The following is an 18,276-nucleotide window of genomic DNA, read 5'->3' as shown; positions in this document are numbered from 1 at the left end:
ATGGACGGGGTTCAGCCCTCTTTACTATCGTGGCGCTTTTGGATATGGTGATGATGGGCGTCATCACTGCAGTGGATGGCGTTTCCTGTGTATGTGATCAGTTGGCAGGTATCAGCAGATTCTTTTATTAATATTTATTGAGTACTCTTGGTGGAATCTAATAAAGTTATGGTAGTATAAAAGAATTGTTGACAGTCTCCGCTCTTCTGTCTTTCCATTCTGGTCTGATTACAATATTGAGTAGCCTGAGAGAGCATCTTGCTGTATAGGTGTATTCCTTGTTGGCAGGATGGGTTCTTGTAGCATTCTGGAACCTCCGGGTGCTTGGGGATAAATTAGCTGGTATCCTCTAATGTAGCCTTTCCATGAATGAGTCAGTTTAGCATAGATTAATCAGGGAGCTACTATGGGGTTTTGTGGTGCGTCATGGGTCGCCTTCATATTTGTCGTGTTGTCTGGAGGGTGGACCCACATAAATTGGATTCAATTTCAAAACAAGAAAGATGTTTTACCCTTGATATTGTCCTTAAAAACATGATTGGCTATAGGGTGAAAAGAATCGCTAATAGGATTAGGCAATACAATATTAGCATCTCTGAACTGTATTTAGTTGTATCTTGCGAAATGTAGCCCTAAATTACATTACTAATTAGTAGTGTTCTAAAATTAAAACATTAAAGAATGCTTAATTTTAGCCATTTGTCTCTAAAAAAGTTGTTTTAGTTTTTAATTTTGTGTTTGTGGTCATAGGATCTTAGCGATGAAAGGGCGTTCATACATTGTCTTATCGAATTATCCATTAGTTACCTGCATCAGCGGTACGGCAGCCTCATGTTTTGTGTCTAGCTCAGTAGTTTTCAACGCTGAGGGCACGACAGAGTCGTTGGGGAACTTGGAAAGAAGTACAGTGCCTAGGCTCTCTCCTAGATCAGCTAGCACCAGAACCCCAGGCAGCCGGGCCTGGTTATTGACCATGTTGTAAAAGGTTCACAGGTGATTCTAATGTGCACCCATAATTGCAAACCACTGATTTCGAGTCTAGGTTCTCAACTAGTGTTTCTCAAACTTGAGCATGTAAGGGAACCACCTGGAGGGAGTAGATTGCTGGGCTCCAACCCCAGGGTGTCTGATTCATCAGGCCTGGGGTGGTCCCAAAATGTTCAATGTGAACAAGTTCTCAGGTGATGCTAGTCAGGGCTTATGCTTGAGAATTAGTGATCTAGACCAGCGCTGTCCAATAGAAATAAAATGGGAGCCACATACGTAATTTAACGTTTTTCCGGTGGTGAGGGAACCATAAAGAAACAGGTGAAACTAATTTTAATATATATTTTAAGCCACTTTATCTAAAATACTATTTGAGTATATAATCAATACAAAAGTTTTTAATGAGATATTTTACATTTTTAAAAATACTATTCAAAATCCAGTATTTTACACTTACAACACACCTCAGTTTGGATTAACCACATTTCAAGTGCTCACTAGTCACACGTGGCTAGTGGCTACTATAATTTACAGCACAGATGTTGACAATTCCTGAGGATGGCCAATAGAAATTTACAAAACCCTGAGTCTGTAGTCTGTAGTGCTAAAATAAAATTTCCTTTTATTTGCCAAAATCTTTGTCTCAGTAGGTCTCATGTTTTAGTTTTAGTTTCGTTGTATAACATGCCTTTCACCATAACAAATTGTTGGAGGCAACTGTCGTGTCCCCCTGAGCCACCTTTATGCTAAACGTCACTATTGTTTATGTTCTTCATGTTATGCATTTTAAAACCACGTCATCTCTTCTGAACACGTCTCTCTTCAAGTACAGTAACCAGGATGGTACCCAGTGCTTTAGCTGATGTGATCTCAGAATAGAACGAAACATGTCCCCCTCCTTTTCCTGCACATTTACTACTGTTACTGCAGCCTGGGGGCCCTTTCATTTTGTTATGTCTGTGTGTAATATTGTCTCATACTGAATGGTCGGGCACTGAAAACCCTTAGATGCTGCTTATGTAATGTGTTGTTTTTGTGAACTCAAATGCAAGACCTTATATACATCCCTGTAGCACAGTGGTTCTTAAGTAGGGATGATTTGCTCCCCAAGGGACATTTGGTAGTGCCTGGAGACATTTTGGTTATCACAACTGGCAGGGAAGGACGTCGTGGTGGTGCTACTGGCATCTTTTGGCTAGAGGCCAAGGATGCTCCTGAACATCCTGCAGTGCACGGGACAGCTCCGACAACAAAGAGTTATCCCCAAAGGTCCACAGTGTGGGCATTGAGAAGCCCTGCTGTAGTGTGATGGGTGAGGCTGTGGCCTCAGGAAATAGCCTGATCCCTTAGAGGTCCTTTGGGCAATGGTTGCTCTGTTCTCCATGGGTGCTCTTGCTGGGCTCCCTGCGGGAACCCAGGTCGGCTGTTTGTTCACATTTCCTTTGTCACTACCTTGTAACTCTGTCAGAAGAGGAAGGGATTTGTCTATCTTGATATTTCATTTTGACTGTTTATTTTTGGTGAGCTCAAGGAAAGTTTGGTAAGTATAGAAAAGTATATTAGAGTAGGTTTAATAGTTACTCCTAACTCCACTCCCTAGAGATAACTATGGCTAAAGTTTTGGTGCCTGGGTTTGCATCCTGGGTCCACCACCTACTAGTTTTGTGACCTTGGGCAAGTTCCCTTACAGGGATTGTAATAGTACCTATCTCACGGAGTTGTGAGGACTAAACATGTTTAATACATGTGAAGTGTTTAGAACAGTCCCTGGCACATTCTAAGAGCTGTCTAAGTGCTGGTTTCAGTGTTTTTTCTTTGCATACATTTGTGTATCTCTCTGTATGTATATACTGCACAGATGAACATGGTTGAGCTCATGCAGTGTACACAGTTTTCTATCAGTTTTTGGCTTGTATAGAGAGCATTTGCCCGTGTTACTACAAGTTTTTTAGAAAGCATGGTACTTTCTGTAAAACACCCTGAGTTTTGATGTATTAAATGTAAAATAACTAAATACATAATTTTGGGCTAAACCACACCTCCCCTTAAACTAGATTAAAGAATAGACTAATGGTGGCAGATGCAAAAGGCTTAAGAAAAGTTTGAGAGAAAAATTGAGAATGCTTTATCTTTTAGCTTACTTTTTTTCCTGTGGTTGAAAAAAAGACTGCCATTGTTAGATTTTAGCAACAGACATCTCAGTCTAGTGTATAGAACTGCTATATTCCAATCCCTTCTAGAATCTTGCCCCAGATTGAGGCAAAGCTTCTTAGTTTCTAGTTTATAGAAAATTAATCTTTAAATTCTTCCTTGCCCCTGCAAAAAAAAAAAAAGTGTAAATCTTTGTATGTTTGGAGAGCTTCCTGCCTCTCTATAAATTCCTGTTGAAAACTCACTTTTCTCCGTTGAAAAACAAAAAACCTCTTTCTCCTACACATTTAGGTCTGAAGTCTTTCTGGAAGTGATGAGTTTATATTTTGGAATTAGAGTATCAGATTTTCATGTGGAAGAGCAAACAGTTTGCTGTGAAACTGGGCTACTGTTTGCCTTCAGAATGGCGTATTTCCTTGGTTTAAGGATACTGATACCAGACTGTGTTTGTATGTTTCGTTCTCTGTGTATCTGGGTTCTGTGTCTGTGATATAGTTTGGATTTTTAGAAGCTTTTGAGGGGTTTGAAAGTAAAGATAACTCTTAAATTTTATTACCAGTATTTAATTTTAGAAACAAAACAAAAAATGGTGTTTCATTTGGCAGGAGTAAAAATAGCATTGTGGTTCCCTGGGTGAGAGGTTAGGAGCCAAGGAGGGGAAGTGTCATTGCAAGTATCACTCCATGTTGTCCAAGTGCCCTCCTTCTCATGGCGTTCTCCACTGTGTTCTTAGGACTCAAACTGTATGTCGAGTTCAGTTGTTTGTATTGGGAGCTTGACAAATTGCTCTCTTTTGGGTATTGTTTGTTACATGAATGATTAGTTAGCTGGGCAGCTATAGTGAAACTTGTTTCAGAAAAGAGGCAGGAGATAGATTTATCATTTTGGAAGGGAATCTGGAAATCATAGCCCTTAGGTGTGCAATGGCCTATAAGGTCTGGACCCTGTGTTCCGGTGGATAACGTGTCACAGCTTCACTTGTTGAGGCAGCTGAGGCCCAGGGAAGTTTAATAACTTTCTGAGTCAGCCAGCTGGTAAGTGGGAAGTAGGATCCTTGTTTATTGCTCTCGTGAAGGTGATGTGCTTGGACATCTGCCCTAGTGCTCTCCCCTAAGTGTCTGGGAAGAATTCTGGACTGGAAAAGTGCAGACTTTCTGTCTGCTCTGTAAAAGATTTCCCGTGGAGGGCCTAGCGTGAAGCATCATTGTTTTGTATGAACTAAGTTCACTTTTAAATGGTCTTGACCAACATTTTTGTTTTGATAGCAATTGCCTGTTCAGAGCTCTTGGTGATCAGTTGGAGGGACACTCACGAAATCATCTCAAGCACCGACAAGAGACCGTGGACTACATGATACAGCAGCGGGAAGATTTTGAGCCCTTTGTAGAAGATGACATTCCTTTTGAGAAACATGGTAGGTTCACCGTGGAACACTGGATCCTCCAGGAGGAATGCATTGGGTAATTAAATCCATCAGAACCCCCACTCTCCCAGCCAGGGGTTTGATTACACAAATTATGGCATTCATTTATTCAACAATATTTATTTGCTTGCTCTGTAATAGGCAGCATGCTAGGCACTTAGGAATCAATAGGTTTAGATGTGTATGCCCTTAATAAAGTTGGTAATGTTAATTGATCTGAAAAGCTATTCATGACTTCTTATTTAGTGGGAGGAAAAGCAGGCTATGAAATAGTGTATATAGGCTGGTCCTATATTTAAAAGGTAGACACACACAGAAGCACAGTAGGGAAATTTTGGAATGATACTAACATTTTATGGTGGTTAATTCTTGTCTCCACTTATTTTTCAGAAACCACTCATTCTCTTTAAACTTCTTCTATAAAGGGGAAATAGTAAGAGCACATATTTCACAGGGTTTTTAAATGAAGATTAAATTAAGTAACACAAGTTAAATAAGCTCTTAATAAGTATTAATCCTCTGGGGATAGTGGGACCTTGAGTATTTAAATTATCTTCTGCAGATTTTTCTGATTTTAAATGACCATGTATTACTTTTGTAATCAGATCAATAGAGTCATTTTAATTTCTCATCAAAAACCCAAACACAACCTGTTTTCTTTGAGGTTAGTCAGTTAGTGATTTTAATTAGTTTCTTAATAGGCACAAATCTAGTAAGAAAATATAGATGAGCTTTTAAACTTTAATATTGACAAATATTCACTGAGGATCTACTATGCTAGGTGCTGATACATTTATGTTTTGCAATAGCATTTTCATCACAGGGCTCACAGTCTTATCTGTCTGTTATCAGGAAAGAGACTATTTCCTGTGTTTTAGAGAGCTAACTCTGGAAACTGTCAAGAACGCATGGGGAGAGAGACTGAGAAGGGAGCCGAGTTAGAAGGCTCTCCACATTGGCCATATGAAAGAATGAGATGTTCTCCACCAAGGCAGCTACTAGGGATAATGAATAGGGTCCAGCCCGGGACACAGTTTGGCAGTATAATTGACAGGACTCGTTGAAGGTGGGGAGGAGGGGAGAGTGAGGAGACAAAGGTGATTCTGAAGTTTCTGTTCGGGGAAAGGCTAGGTGGCTGTACAGTCATGCGTCACTTAACGATGGGGATAGGTTCTGAGAAATGTGTTGTTAGGTGATTTTGTTGTTGTGTGAACATCATAGAGGGCACTTACACACACCTAGATGGCATAGCCTACCACACACCTAGGCTGTATGGTACTAATCTTATGGGACCACCGTCGTATATGCGGTCTGTCGTTGACTGAACTGTGATGATGCGTTGTGTGACTGTGCTGTGAGCAAAATAGGGGGCAGCAGGAGGAAGACGTTTGGGAGGGGATCTATCAGTGATCCCAGAGCCTTTCTCATTCCTCACTGTGAAAGAACTCATTCATTAGGCCTCAGCAGCAGAAGAGACACAGCAGCAGAACTCTCCGTGAGTACTTTATACGAGTCCCTGAGTTCTGATGGTCCCTCCTCCTGGATCACTTTCTGTCTAGTGGATAGACACAGTTTACCAGACGGTCAGCAGTTCACAAATTAAATGTGGGTATATGAGGCAAGTTTTCTAGTTTAGTGCTATGTAAATCATTAAAATATGATTCTGGATGAAGTAAGTTTTTAGTTGGTGACATGAAATTCCGCTTTGAACATCTTCACTGACAGTCTTGTGGTAGATCTGGGGGTATGGCAGGACAAGGAACTCAAACCTTCAGTCGCCAGTATGCTAGTCACTTTAGAGGTACTATGGGAAGGTGTTTTCTTGAAACGTCTCTGTGCACTCCTGATGGTTGGTTGGTGCTACGTGAGAAGTGGAGCATCAGAGAAGGAGAAGTGGCGCTGACTGCCATAGCAGAAGTGAAAAGAATCCTAGAAGGCGGCACATTCTCTTTGTGTGTCAGTGGAAGGCTAGACTTACCACATTTATCATTCTTAGAGTTATGTGTTTTTAGTCCCTGTCTGCCTTGGTACACTGAGATTCTTGAGCACAGGGCCTATGGCTGTTCCCCAACACGGCAATGCCTGGCACATTGTAGGCAATGATGTTTGTTGAATGAATAAATGAATGGCTCACTTAACTCTTCGGGACCTGATTACCTGTGCATCTGGCTGTCTTTTAGGATTATTCTTTTCCTTTAGACTGTGGCTTTGGAGAATCAGCAACCTCTTTCCCCCCAACTATACAGATATCCAGATCAGAAAGCTGAATGTTCTTAAGGCCGCCTCAAACCCAGGCATTCATTAAGTGTCGTCGCTTCTACTTCAATATTTTTTCTTTCACTGCTACCACCTTGTAAAATCAGGCCTCTGTGGCGGTTTGCCTAGATTTCTTGCATATTCTTTGGACTGACCGCATTGCCTCTTGACCCGTTCAGTTTGTTTTCCATGTTGCAGCCAGAGTGGTGAATGTAAACGCACGTCTAATACTCTGTTCCCCTATCTGAAACCTGTTGGCAGCTCCCCATTGACCTCAGGATAAAGTTCAAACTCTAGCCCTTTGTGATCTGTGATTGTCTTATTTCTCTATCCTCATCTCTGGTCATTTCCCACTACGTTTTCTTGCTCCCCCACCCTGCCATCTCAGGAATCTGAGTTCCTGCCGCACTGTTTAGTCCACAAGCTCAGCCTTCTCTCTCTCTCTCTCACCTCTGCTTGGAAGGTCATTTATTCCTCTTCTATCTGGCTGTTCCTACTTGTCCTTTGGGAATCAGCTTAGTTGTTTCAGCTCAGAAGTTTATCTGATACACCTTACCTCCCCTCCCCTCTACCAAACTGCCTTATGTTCCTGACCTGGAGTCAGCCAAAGTGTAAGGTTGGAGGGCACCAGTATTCCACAAGACTCCCTCACTTCTTACACCAACTGTAAATTTGGGGTTTCCCAAAGCCACTCTCAGGTTTGCTAATTTGCTAGAAGGACTCAGAGAACTCACTGAAGGCTGTTATGCTCACAGTTATAGTTGATTACAAGGAAAGGATACAGATCAAAATAAACGAAAAGGTGGAGTCTGGGAAGAGTTAGACAGTACACAAGGAAGCTTACCTGAACTTCTGTGTCTGAAGTTTTTATTGGGGCTTCATAATGTAGATGTTATGAATTGGTTGCCTGAGTGGTTGAACTCAGTCTCTGGCCCTGCAGCCCCCTAGTCCTTCCGACAGCAGAGGGCCAGAGAGACCCACCAGGAGTCACCTCATTAGTGTGACCTGTCAGGTCTGGCTGAGAGGCCCACCACGAATAACGAAGACACTGCTGTCACTTGGGAAATTCCAAGAGTTTTGAGATTATCTCTGAGGAGCAGCGACAAAGGCCAGACCTCTCTTTGAGCAAGGCCAAATTCTTTACTCCACATTCCTTTCCTGCAGCACTTGTGTCTGTTTTCTTGTCATTTGTCCCCCACCAGTTGTAAACTCCTTGAGGACAGACTGACTGGCAGTCTAATGGAGTGGCCACGAGCCATTCTGGGAGCCAGGTTGCCTGGGATGAAATCACAGCTCTGCTGTGTACTGGCTCTGTGACCTTGGGCACAGTTATAAACTGCTCTGTACCTCTGTTTACTCATCTGTAAGATGGTGTGCATAATACCTCTTTCAAGATGTTATTTTGAAGATTAAAAGTGATAATCTGTGAGAAGTGAATAGAGCAGTGCTTGACACATAAGCGTTCATTAATGCACACTATTATGATTACTGTGGTTATTGTTACATTTCCAGTGTCTTTTATAGAGTTAGTCATATAGGAAGCATTCAGTAAATATTTATTGAAAGAGTAAATAAATGAATCCTTTATTAATGATGGATTTATTAATCCTTCATTAATAATTCTGAGTAGCAGTCTATGTACTGTTCAACCAGCTAAATTCCTAGACTCTGACAAAGCTAATGGACTTTTCAAATGTATGCCCTCAGTTCTCATTATTTGGAACAAAATAAATACTAATTTTTGCATTTGCTTTTTGCATTTGGATTTTTCCATTGTAAAGACTTCATTTCACTCTCTCTCCCATTTCCTTGCAGTGGCCAGTTTGGCAAAGTCTGGTACATTTGCTGGCAATGATGCAATTGTCGCCTTTGCAAGAAATCATCAATTGAATGTGGTGATTCATCAACTTAACGCCCCTTTGTGGCAGGTAGGTCACTTATTCAAGAATTTCTCTCAAGCTCTTGTTTGTAAACTAGCTTTGGGGATGTCCTAAGATGATGGGGCTTGACCTGTGATATTGAACTCTAACACAGTAACTAGGACTACAAGCCTAACCAAAGACCGGAAGCTTATGGGGGCTTGGAATTCAACCCTGCACTGTGTACAAATGGAGTCTGAAGTATAATACAGAAACCTTTAAAGGGCGAGAAATATTATTCAACAGTCAGTTAGTTGGATAATTTGGAGGCAGAGAGCCTAATCTGGAAATATTTTAGGTAATTCTGTAAAAATATCTGAGTGAGAATTTAAAAGATTAGTGCATACAATTCCAGTTTGAAGTATGCACTGTTCCCTTGGTGTTCATATGTGTTTTTTAGGTGGAGGGAAACAAAGACCAAATTCACTATAACCTGTTGAATTTTCCCTTACAGGGCACAGTGAGCAGGAGGGAAACAATATCTGTGCGTGGTGTTCTTTGGGGCCATGTTATTGGGTGCAGTGACGCTGGGGAGAGCTATCATATTTTTAGTGAGGCTTTTTCTTTCTATCGGTGGTCACTGAGCCAAGAATAGTGGTTACCTCCTTCACTGTCCCAAATTTTTGTCGTTAAATTTTCACTTTTTACCAGAAGTCATCAAAATCATTTGAATATGCAGCATACTGACCCTATTCTTGAAGGAAAATACTCGATGCCAGCTTAGTAATCATAGCCTGCCTTTTCCTCCATCGATAACTTTTTTTTTAGTTTATTAATTATCTAGGTAGTTGTGGAAGATAATTCTGCATAGTTAAAATTTTTTTTTTCAAATACTTTTCTGTAGTATTCTCTTTCATGGTTAGCTAAACACTGAAAGTATGTTTTTAACCTAAACGTATTTACTTTGTAATGGAACTGTCCCCTGGATCTTCCCCATCTCCCCTCACCCCAATGAAGCATCTTAGAAAGTTTGAGAATTGAAACTGCATTGGTTGCTACTGTCATGGGTAAGAGCGTTTTCGTGAATAATGAGTAGGCTTATACTCACAACGTGGAGATAGTGAAACCTACATTTTTTTCCTGGTTAGAAATAGAATATATGCTTCTGTGAACAATACAGACGTGTAACATAGAAAGTGCCAGTCCTCTCTAATCTCCCTTGCTATGAACATCGCAGTTAACCATATGGTGACAGTTGTTCCAGTTATTTTTTCCTATTCATAATGTGTGTGTAGATGATTATTACTTAAACATGTAAGAGCTTTAGGGATTCTGTCATTCAGAGTCTAATCAGCTAGTTTCCTTTTCCAGTACCCTTCCTGGGAGCTAAGTGGTGATGCCATCTCTATTTTGTATGTCAAAACCGGACTCTCTGCACTTTGAGACCCAGATAGTCTACCTGGGGAAAACTTACGGTTCTCACTTCTAGACCTGTGTGGTTCCTGTTTGTTCCATTGACTTTTGCTGTGTTTTTAGACCACAGATATTGTTTAAATTAATAGTTGTATCTTACCACCTATGACTTTCAATAAAAACAAGAAGGAGGTACTGATGTTTTGGGGTTTTAACAAATAGATAGATAGTTCCCGGGCTTTCTAAGGGACAGATTCGGAATTACGTTCGTGTTTCGTGGAGGTAGCGGTCTTTTGGGAGTAGATGCAGGCTGGAGTTTAGGGCTGCTGTGTTGCAGGACTGTGGAGCCCCATTCCTGGAGGGTTGTGCTCCAGGGGCACCGTTCACGTAGAATGCCTTGTGAGTAATGCCTCCAGGGTTGTAAAAAGCAGTAGTACTGCGAGACTACGTATAATTTTGTTTTGAAATTGATTAAAGTGGGAGATTTTGAGTTTGTGGTTCATGCTTCTCAGTAGGTGGTTGATGGAGAATGCTGTTTTCTTTTAACAGCAGAGGTAGGTTTACTGTGGAGCACAGCTGTCAGGGCCCTCATTTTTATGGCCTCCTTTCGAGGTCTTGGGAGGCAGTCTAGCAATATTATAATGGTAATTTTGTGTTCTTTTTCTCAGAGAGGGCTCCATGATTGTTTGAGTTTCAAGCCCAACAAACCTGCATCTGGCCCTGGGCTTTGCCTCTTGGAAGGGGCCTGTGCGTTTGAGGGGCTGAAAGGTACTAGCGCCCCTGAAGCTTAAGCTCATTTAAGTTCATTGTAAGTTTTCATTATAAAACTTCACTGTAAATCTGCCCCTCGTTTTTGAATATGTGTTTTCAAATGGATTTATTTCCATATCGTTACATATTAGTAAGCACAAAGAAGTGTGCATACATGGGTGGGAGAAAGATAATTCAGAACTTGCCTAAGCAGTTTTTTTTTTAAAGAAAAAACGCCTTTCCTTTATTTTTTCCTGCAAATTAACGCAGAAGCTAAGAACACAGGACCCAGTGCCCAGGGTGCGGCACCGTGGCTCTTGTTGCAGCGGCTGCTTCTCAGACACCTTGTCTTCCAGCCCAGCCCTCTGGCGCGCCCCAGTCATACTCCCAGTCTGGGTCTGTGTAGAGCCTGTTGACGGGGCTTCCTGGGCATTTCTCGGACAAAGTTGACAGCGTCCAAGTCCTCGCTGGCATCTCTCCTTCTCTTGCCTGCAGATCCGTGGTACAGACAAAAGCAACGTGCGGGAGTTACACATTGCCTATCGGTATGGAGAGCACTATGACAGTGTGCGGAGGATCAACGACAACTCAGAAGCACCTGCACATCTCCAGACCGATGTGAGTGTGGCCTCTGGTTTCTTCTGTGCTCTCAGCCCTGGAGGAACCAGGGCAAGTGCCAAATGCCCTGGAGCTGAAAACTAGTAACGTTTTATGGAAAGGTGCCTTTAAGAATCTGTGGCGTGATTGTTTACTGTTTTTAGCTCAGGTGAGAGTGACGGATAAAATTTCTTGTCATTCTTTTGCTTTCCCTAATAGCTGATAGCTATGATTACATGAATATAATTTATATAAAAATTTTAAATTTCTTTTTTGTTTTAAAATTACTCCATGCTTTGTATCTAAAGTTTGGAAACTATAGAAAAAGTAAAGAAAATGAAAAGTCCACAAAGTCAACTACCTGGACAGAATTTTTGTTATTGCTTTGGTATTTATATAGCTTTGTTTCCTGCTTTTATCAAGTAATGTTATTTGAAAAGCCTTTTCTCGCATTATTATGTGCTTTCTTTGTAATTTAAAAAAATAAAGTGAAGTCACTCTCCCAACCTTGTTTCCCTTGCTGGATGTGACCATTGTCATCAGTATATCATAAAATCTCCTAGAGATATTTTACATAGCAAGCAAATGTGTGCGTTTGTGCATGTATTCCACTTTTGCTGTTTTACACTCTCCCTACCCCCACTCGTAGCATCCTGCACATGCTGTTCTGCCCTGTGCTTGTCAGATTGAACATGTCGTGGAGTTTAATTTGTAGCAGTCCGGAAGGAACTTCGCGCACCTCTTCAAATGGCTGCATGGTCTTGTGTTGTATGGACGCATTAGGCTGTGTGTGACCAGTCCCTTCTGGGGACCTTTAGGGGCTTTCGAAGTTTTGCTTTTACAAACAGCGTGTGTTGCTGTATCTCTGCGTCTTTTCACACACGTGTGAGTGTACCTGTGGCAGCAGTTCCTAGAAGGGCCTTACTGCCTGTATGATTTTGACAGGTGTTGCCAAATTGCTCTTTAGAGAGTTTTTCCCAGTCTACACCGCTACTCGAAATATATGTCACTACCTGCACCTTTGCCAGCTCAGCGTGCTGTCAGATTTTCTAATCTTTTTCGATGTTAGGGAAAAATTGTTAACGTAGTTTTAATTTGTATTTCTCTTACTAGTGCCTTTATGCATCTTTTCCTGCGTTTGACTTATTTTTATTTCCTTTTTTGTGAGCTGTATTCATTTTCTTTGCCTATTTTTTTTCTATTAAGTTTTCTTAGTGATTTTTAGGAGACCATGTATTAGGGAAATTATTAACCTCTGTCTGTGGTATGAGTTGCAAATATTTTTTCACAGCCTATTATTTGTGTTTTTATTCTGTGCTCTGAAGGAATTTTAGATTTTTATGTGGTTAAATTTATCAAGCTTTCTTACGTCTTTGGGGTCATATTTAGGAAGGCCTTTCCCACTCTTGAGGTTAGAAAGAATTCTCCCATCGTTTATTTTAGCACTTTTATGGTTTCTTTTTTTTTAAAGAAAATGAAATCTTGTCTCTATTTGGAATTTATATTCATATAAAGGTGTGAGGGTTTGGATCCAACTCTGTATTTTTCCTTGTGGTTACCTAGTTGTACTCAAAACATTTATTAATTATACAGCTTTTCTCTACTGATTCAAAATGCCGCCTTTTTTCATACACTAAATTCCCATATGCGTGTGGGTCTATTTCTAGACATTGATTTTGCTTCACTGGTTTCTCTGTTCATGTGTTAATGTGTTCATTATGTTAATTAAGTAAGAGTGTATTTTAAAATCTGGTAGAATTTTTCACTCATTACTTTTTTTATACTTTCCTGTATATTCTTTTTTTGTTTGATATATGAATGTTAGAATGTCTAGTTAAAAAGAAGTTCTGTTGATATTTGTTTTTATTGGGATCTCATTAAATTAATAGATTAACTTAAGGAAAAATTGACATCTTTATGATGTTGAATCTTCCTAGCCAAGAACCTGATAAGCTTTTTTATTTGTTTAATCAACTTTTTTGGTGATCTGGAGGAGCGTTTTCTTCATGTAGGTCTTTCCCATTTTTTGCTGAGTTTATTCTTAGATGTTTGTGTTTTTTGATCCTATTGTGAGGAAAGGATCTTTTCCCTTTACATTTCCCAGCTTGTTATCTAGCTGTATATATGAGAGTTGTTAACAAAATGTTAATTATGTGTGTACCAGCTATCCTACAGAATTCTTTTTTTAATGGAGGTAAAATTCACATAACATAAAATTAACTGTTTTAAAGTGTACAATTCAGTGGCCCTGAGTACTGCCGAACCCAAAGCTGTGCAGCCACTTCTTCCATCCAGTTCCAAAACGTTTTCATCGTCCCAAAAGGAAACCTCGTGCCCAATAAGCACTCACTCCCCCTTTCCTTTCTCCTCCAGCCATGACCAGTCTACTTTCTGTCTGTATGGATTGACCTATTCTAGGCATTTTATAGAAATGGAATCATACAGTATGTGGCCTTTTGTGTCTGGCTTTCACTTAGCGTAATGTTTTCAAGGTTCGTTCGTGTTGCAGCATATCTGAGTACTTGGTTCTTTTTTAAGGCTGAATAATATTCCATTGTATGGATATCCCACGTTTCGTTTATCATTCATCTGTTGATGGGCATTTGGGTTGTTTCCACGTTTTGGCTATTATGAAGAGTGCTGCTGTGAATATTTGTGTATAGTATTTGAGTACCTGTTTCACTCTTTCGGGTATATACCTAGGAATAGAATTGCTGGCTCATATGGTAATTATTTGTTTAACTGTTTGAGGAACTGCCACACTGTTTTCCACAGTATCTGCACTGTTTTACATTCCCACCAGCAATCTGTTGAGGATTCCACTTTCTCCACATCCTCACCAATACTGTTTTTCTTTCTTCCCTTTTAAAATTATGGCCATCCTACTAGGTACGAAGTGGTGTCTCATGGTTTTGATTTGCGTTTCCCTAATGACTAATGATGTTGAGCATCTTTTCATGTGCTTGTTGGCCATTTGTATATCTTTGGAGAGGTGTCTATTCAAGTCCTTTGCCCATGTTTTAACTGGGGTATTTGTGCTTTTGTTGGTGAGTTGTAAGAGTTTTTTGTATATCCTGGATACCAGATTCTTATAGATACGTGATTTGCCAGAATTCTTCTTGTTTGTCGTAGTGTTTTAATTGACTCTGTTTTTTGGGTATAGAATTATATCATCTGCAAATAGTGATAACTTTTCTCCTTCCTTGTCAATGTTATTTTTTTAGAGATTGGCACCTGAGCCAACAACTGTTGCTAATCTTTTTTTTTTTCCCTGCTTTTTCTCCCCAAATCCCCCCAGTACATAGTTGTATATTTTAGTTGTGGGTCCTTCTAGTTGTGCTATGTGGGACGCTGCCTCAGTGTGGCCTGATGAGCGGTGCCATGTCCGCGCCCAGGATCTAAACCGGTGAAACCCTGGGCCACCGAAGGCCGCCGAAGCAGAGCGTGCAAACCCAACCACTCGGCCCTGGGGCCGGCCCCACCTTTTCAATTTTATACTTTGTTTTTTTCTTTTTGGTTAATTGCATTAGCTGTTACCTCCAAAACCTTGTTAAATAATAACAGTAGTAGTGAAAATCTTTATTGTGTTCCTCACTTTAATGGGAATGAAGCATCATTCTACAGATTTACCGTGGTTGTTTAATGCTCCCCACACTCTGGAAGCTTTAGCATGTTCCCAGTCCTTCACCACTTGGATAGCACTGTGATGTGCACTTTTACATGAATCTTTTCTATGCTTGACACATTTCCTTTGGATAAATTTCAAAGACTCTTGGTTCACATTGCCAAATTGTCAGGGTATTATTTTATAATAGGTTGCTTTTTATTAGCATTTTAAGGAATATACTACACATTACTGGATTCCACTTACACTTTTACATGCAAAAAATAGAAGTGTCCTTGTGCGTTTACCATCTCCCTGCGTTAATAGGAAGCAGAGGGAGAAGGCACCTGAGCAGCCGGAGGGATGATTTTACCTTTTCTGCTTTAGGCTTGGCTTGTAAAGGCCTCATGGACGCCAAGTGAACTGCTCTTTGTGGTTTTAGAATTTGGATTGACAGGTTCCCGTGAGTGTGGTGGTGTGCACACGAGGTTAGATGAGTCCTGCTCACCTGTGCCTGTCCATTGGCACAGGAGCTTCGCACTGAAGGTTGCTGATGATCAAATGGAGCCTGGCGAACCAGATGAGAAGCGTATGTATGTTTCTTCAAGATGAGTTGTCCTGCTGCAAAAGCTTGGCGGGTGCTAGTGTAGAGGATCTCTGCTGTCATTAAGCTCACAGCTCTGGAAATCAGTTGAGACAGATGTGTGCTGCACGAGTTAGCAGTCACTCCCAAAATCTTGGTATCTAGAAACTGTAGGAGTTCTAATGCCATTCTTGCTGAATAGTTTATCCCGTATCTTGGGACTTTCTTTTTTTTTTATTTTTTGGTGACTAAAAAAATCTCAGGATGTTTATTAGAGCTAGAAGGAATCTTTTTTTTTATTGCAGTAATATTGGTTTATAACATTATATAAATTTCAGATGTGCATCATTATATTTCAATTTCTGTGTAGATTACACATGTTCACCACCCAAAGACTAATTACCATCCATCGCCACACACATGTGCCTACACCCCTTTCGCCCTCCTCCCTCCCCCCTTCCCCTATGGTAACCACCAATCCAATCTCTGTCTCTATGTGTTTGTTTGTTGTTGCTCTTATCTTCTGTTTATTCGTGAGATCATATGGTATTTGACTTTCTCATTTAGGATAATACATTATCCTCAAGGTCCATCCACATTGTCACAAATGGCCAGATTTCATCCTTTTTTATGGCTGAGTAGTATTCCATTGTGTATGTACACCACATCTTCTTTATGCATTCTTCCCTTAATGGGCACCTAGGTTGCTTCCAAGTCTTGGCTATTGTGAGTAATGCTGCGATGAACATAGGGGGAGCATATATCTTTATGCATTCATGTTCTTTGGATAAATACCTAGCAGTGGAATAGCTAGATTGTATGGTAGTTCTATTCTTAATTTTTTGAGGAATCTCCATACTGTTTTCCATAGTGACTGCACGAGTTTGCACTCACACCAGCAGTGTATGAGAGTTCCCTTCTCTCCACATCCTCTCCAACACTTGTTATTTCCTGTCTTGTTAATTATAGCCATTCTGATGGGTGTGAGGTGGTATCTCATTGTAGTTTTGATTTTGATTTCCCCAATAATTAGTAATGTTGAACATCCTTTCTTCTGCCTGTTGGCTATCTGTATATACTCTTTGGAGAAATGTCTGTTCAGCTCTTTTGCCCATTTTTTAATTGGGTTGTTAGTTTTTTTGTTGTTGAAATGTGTGAGTTCTTCATATATTTTAGATATTAACCCCTTATCAGATACATGGTTTGCGGATATCTTCTCCCAATTGTTAGGTTGTCGTCTTGTTTTGTTGATGGTTTCCTTTGCTGTGTGGAACCTTTTTAGTTTGATATAGCCCCATTTGTTTATTTTTTCTATTTCCCTTGCCCGGTCAGACACAGTAGTGGAAAATGTGCTACTAAGACTGATGTCGAAGAGCATACTATGTTTTCTTCTAGAAGTTTCATGGTTTCAGGTCTTACATTCAAATCTTTAATGCATTTTGAGTTAATTTTTGTGTATGGTGTAAGATAAGGGTCTACTTTCATTCTTTCGCATGTAGCTCTCCAGTTTTCCTAACACCATTTATTGAGGAGATGTTCCTTTCTCTATTGCATGCTCTTGGCTCCCTTATTGAAAATTAGCTGTCCATAGATGTTTGGGTTTATTTCTGGGCTCCCGATTCTCTACCATTGATCTGTGTGTCTGTTTTTGTGACAGTACCATGCTATTTTGATTACTATAGTTTTGTAGTATATTTTGAAATCAGGGAGTATGATACCTCCACCTTTGTTCTTTTTTCTCAGGATTACTGTGGCTATTTGTGGTCTTTTGTTATTCCATATAAATTTTAGGATTCTTTGTTCCATGAAAAATGTCATTGGAACTTTGATAGGGATTGCATTGAACCTGTAGATTGTTTTAGGAAGTATGGACGTTTTAACTATGTTAATTTTTCCAATCCAAGAGCATGGAATATTTTTCTTCTGTTTCTTTCAACAGTGTTTTGTAGTTTTTGGTGTATAGGTCTTTACCTCTTTGGTTAGGTTTATTCCTAGGTATTTTATTCTTTTTGTTGCAATTGTAAATGGAATTGTATTCTGGGCCTTTCTTTGTAATACTTCTCTTGTGGCCTGGAATCTCAATGTCTGGATCAAATTTAGCCTAGTCATTGCTATTCCCTTAAGGTTGTTCTTAGAGTCTTTTCCCCATATATTTGAATGTTTTTGAGATTAGGGCGTCTTCCTATGTTGAGGATTCTAAACATAGTTTGCTCAAGTTCCATGATTATTACTTTTTATAATTCCTTTAGTTTCAGATGCTTCATCAAGATGAATCAAATAAAAGAGAAAAGATCAAGACAAAAGGAGTGGACTTTGAAGATGACCTGAGAGATGAAGTAGAAGATGCTGTCCAGAAAGTGTGCAGCGCAACTGGATGTTCAGTTAGTGTTTCTGTCCTGCAGTGGTAATGATTTGTAACGAGCGGTGCTGTGCCCAGCTTACCTGCTGGTTCTGTAGCTCCGCTCTAGTGTGCCAACACCTGCTGGACCACAAAAGGTCCATGACGTTTGTAGTTTGATTAGGTTATGCGATGTGACTTAATGAGAGCTGTTTATTCATTTCCCTCTCGTTTGCTAGACTTTACCCAATACTGCTCAAAATCCTAAGGAAGTCTGTGCATTTATTTTTTTCTCATCAGTGCTGTTTTATAAAG

General features: G+C 40.1%; 1 protein-coding gene across 7 annotated transcripts in view; it reads left to right on the top strand.

The window, feature by feature from the left end:
- OTUD3 (OTU deubiquitinase 3) overlaps positions 1-18,276 on the top strand; it is a 41,768-nt gene that overhangs the window by 2,837 nt on the left and 20,655 nt on the right. For all 7 annotated transcript variants that reach the window (XR_006888633.1, XR_006888632.1, XR_006888635.1 and 4 more), the window contains exons 2-5: positions 4,404-4,552; positions 8,633-8,745; positions 11,335-11,457; positions 17,873-18,004. Coding sequence is in view for 1 of the 7 variants with exons in the window: in XM_046661451.1 (XP_046517407.1) it covers positions 4,404-4,552; positions 8,633-8,745; positions 11,335-11,457; positions 17,873-18,004 (517 nt within the window). In the remaining 6 variants the exon portion in view is untranslated. The remainder of the gene's footprint in view (positions 1-4,403; positions 4,553-8,632; positions 8,746-11,334; positions 11,458-17,872; positions 18,005-18,276) is intronic.

Source organism: Equus quagga, chromosome 5 (genome assembly GCF_021613505.1).
Source record: "Equus quagga isolate Etosha38 chromosome 5, UCLA_HA_Equagga_1.0, whole genome shotgun sequence".
Taxonomy (NCBI): domain Eukaryota; kingdom Metazoa; phylum Chordata; class Mammalia; order Perissodactyla; family Equidae; genus Equus; species Equus quagga.
Note: the sequence above shows the minus strand (reverse complement) of the source record. Positions and strands in the feature narration are given on the sequence as shown.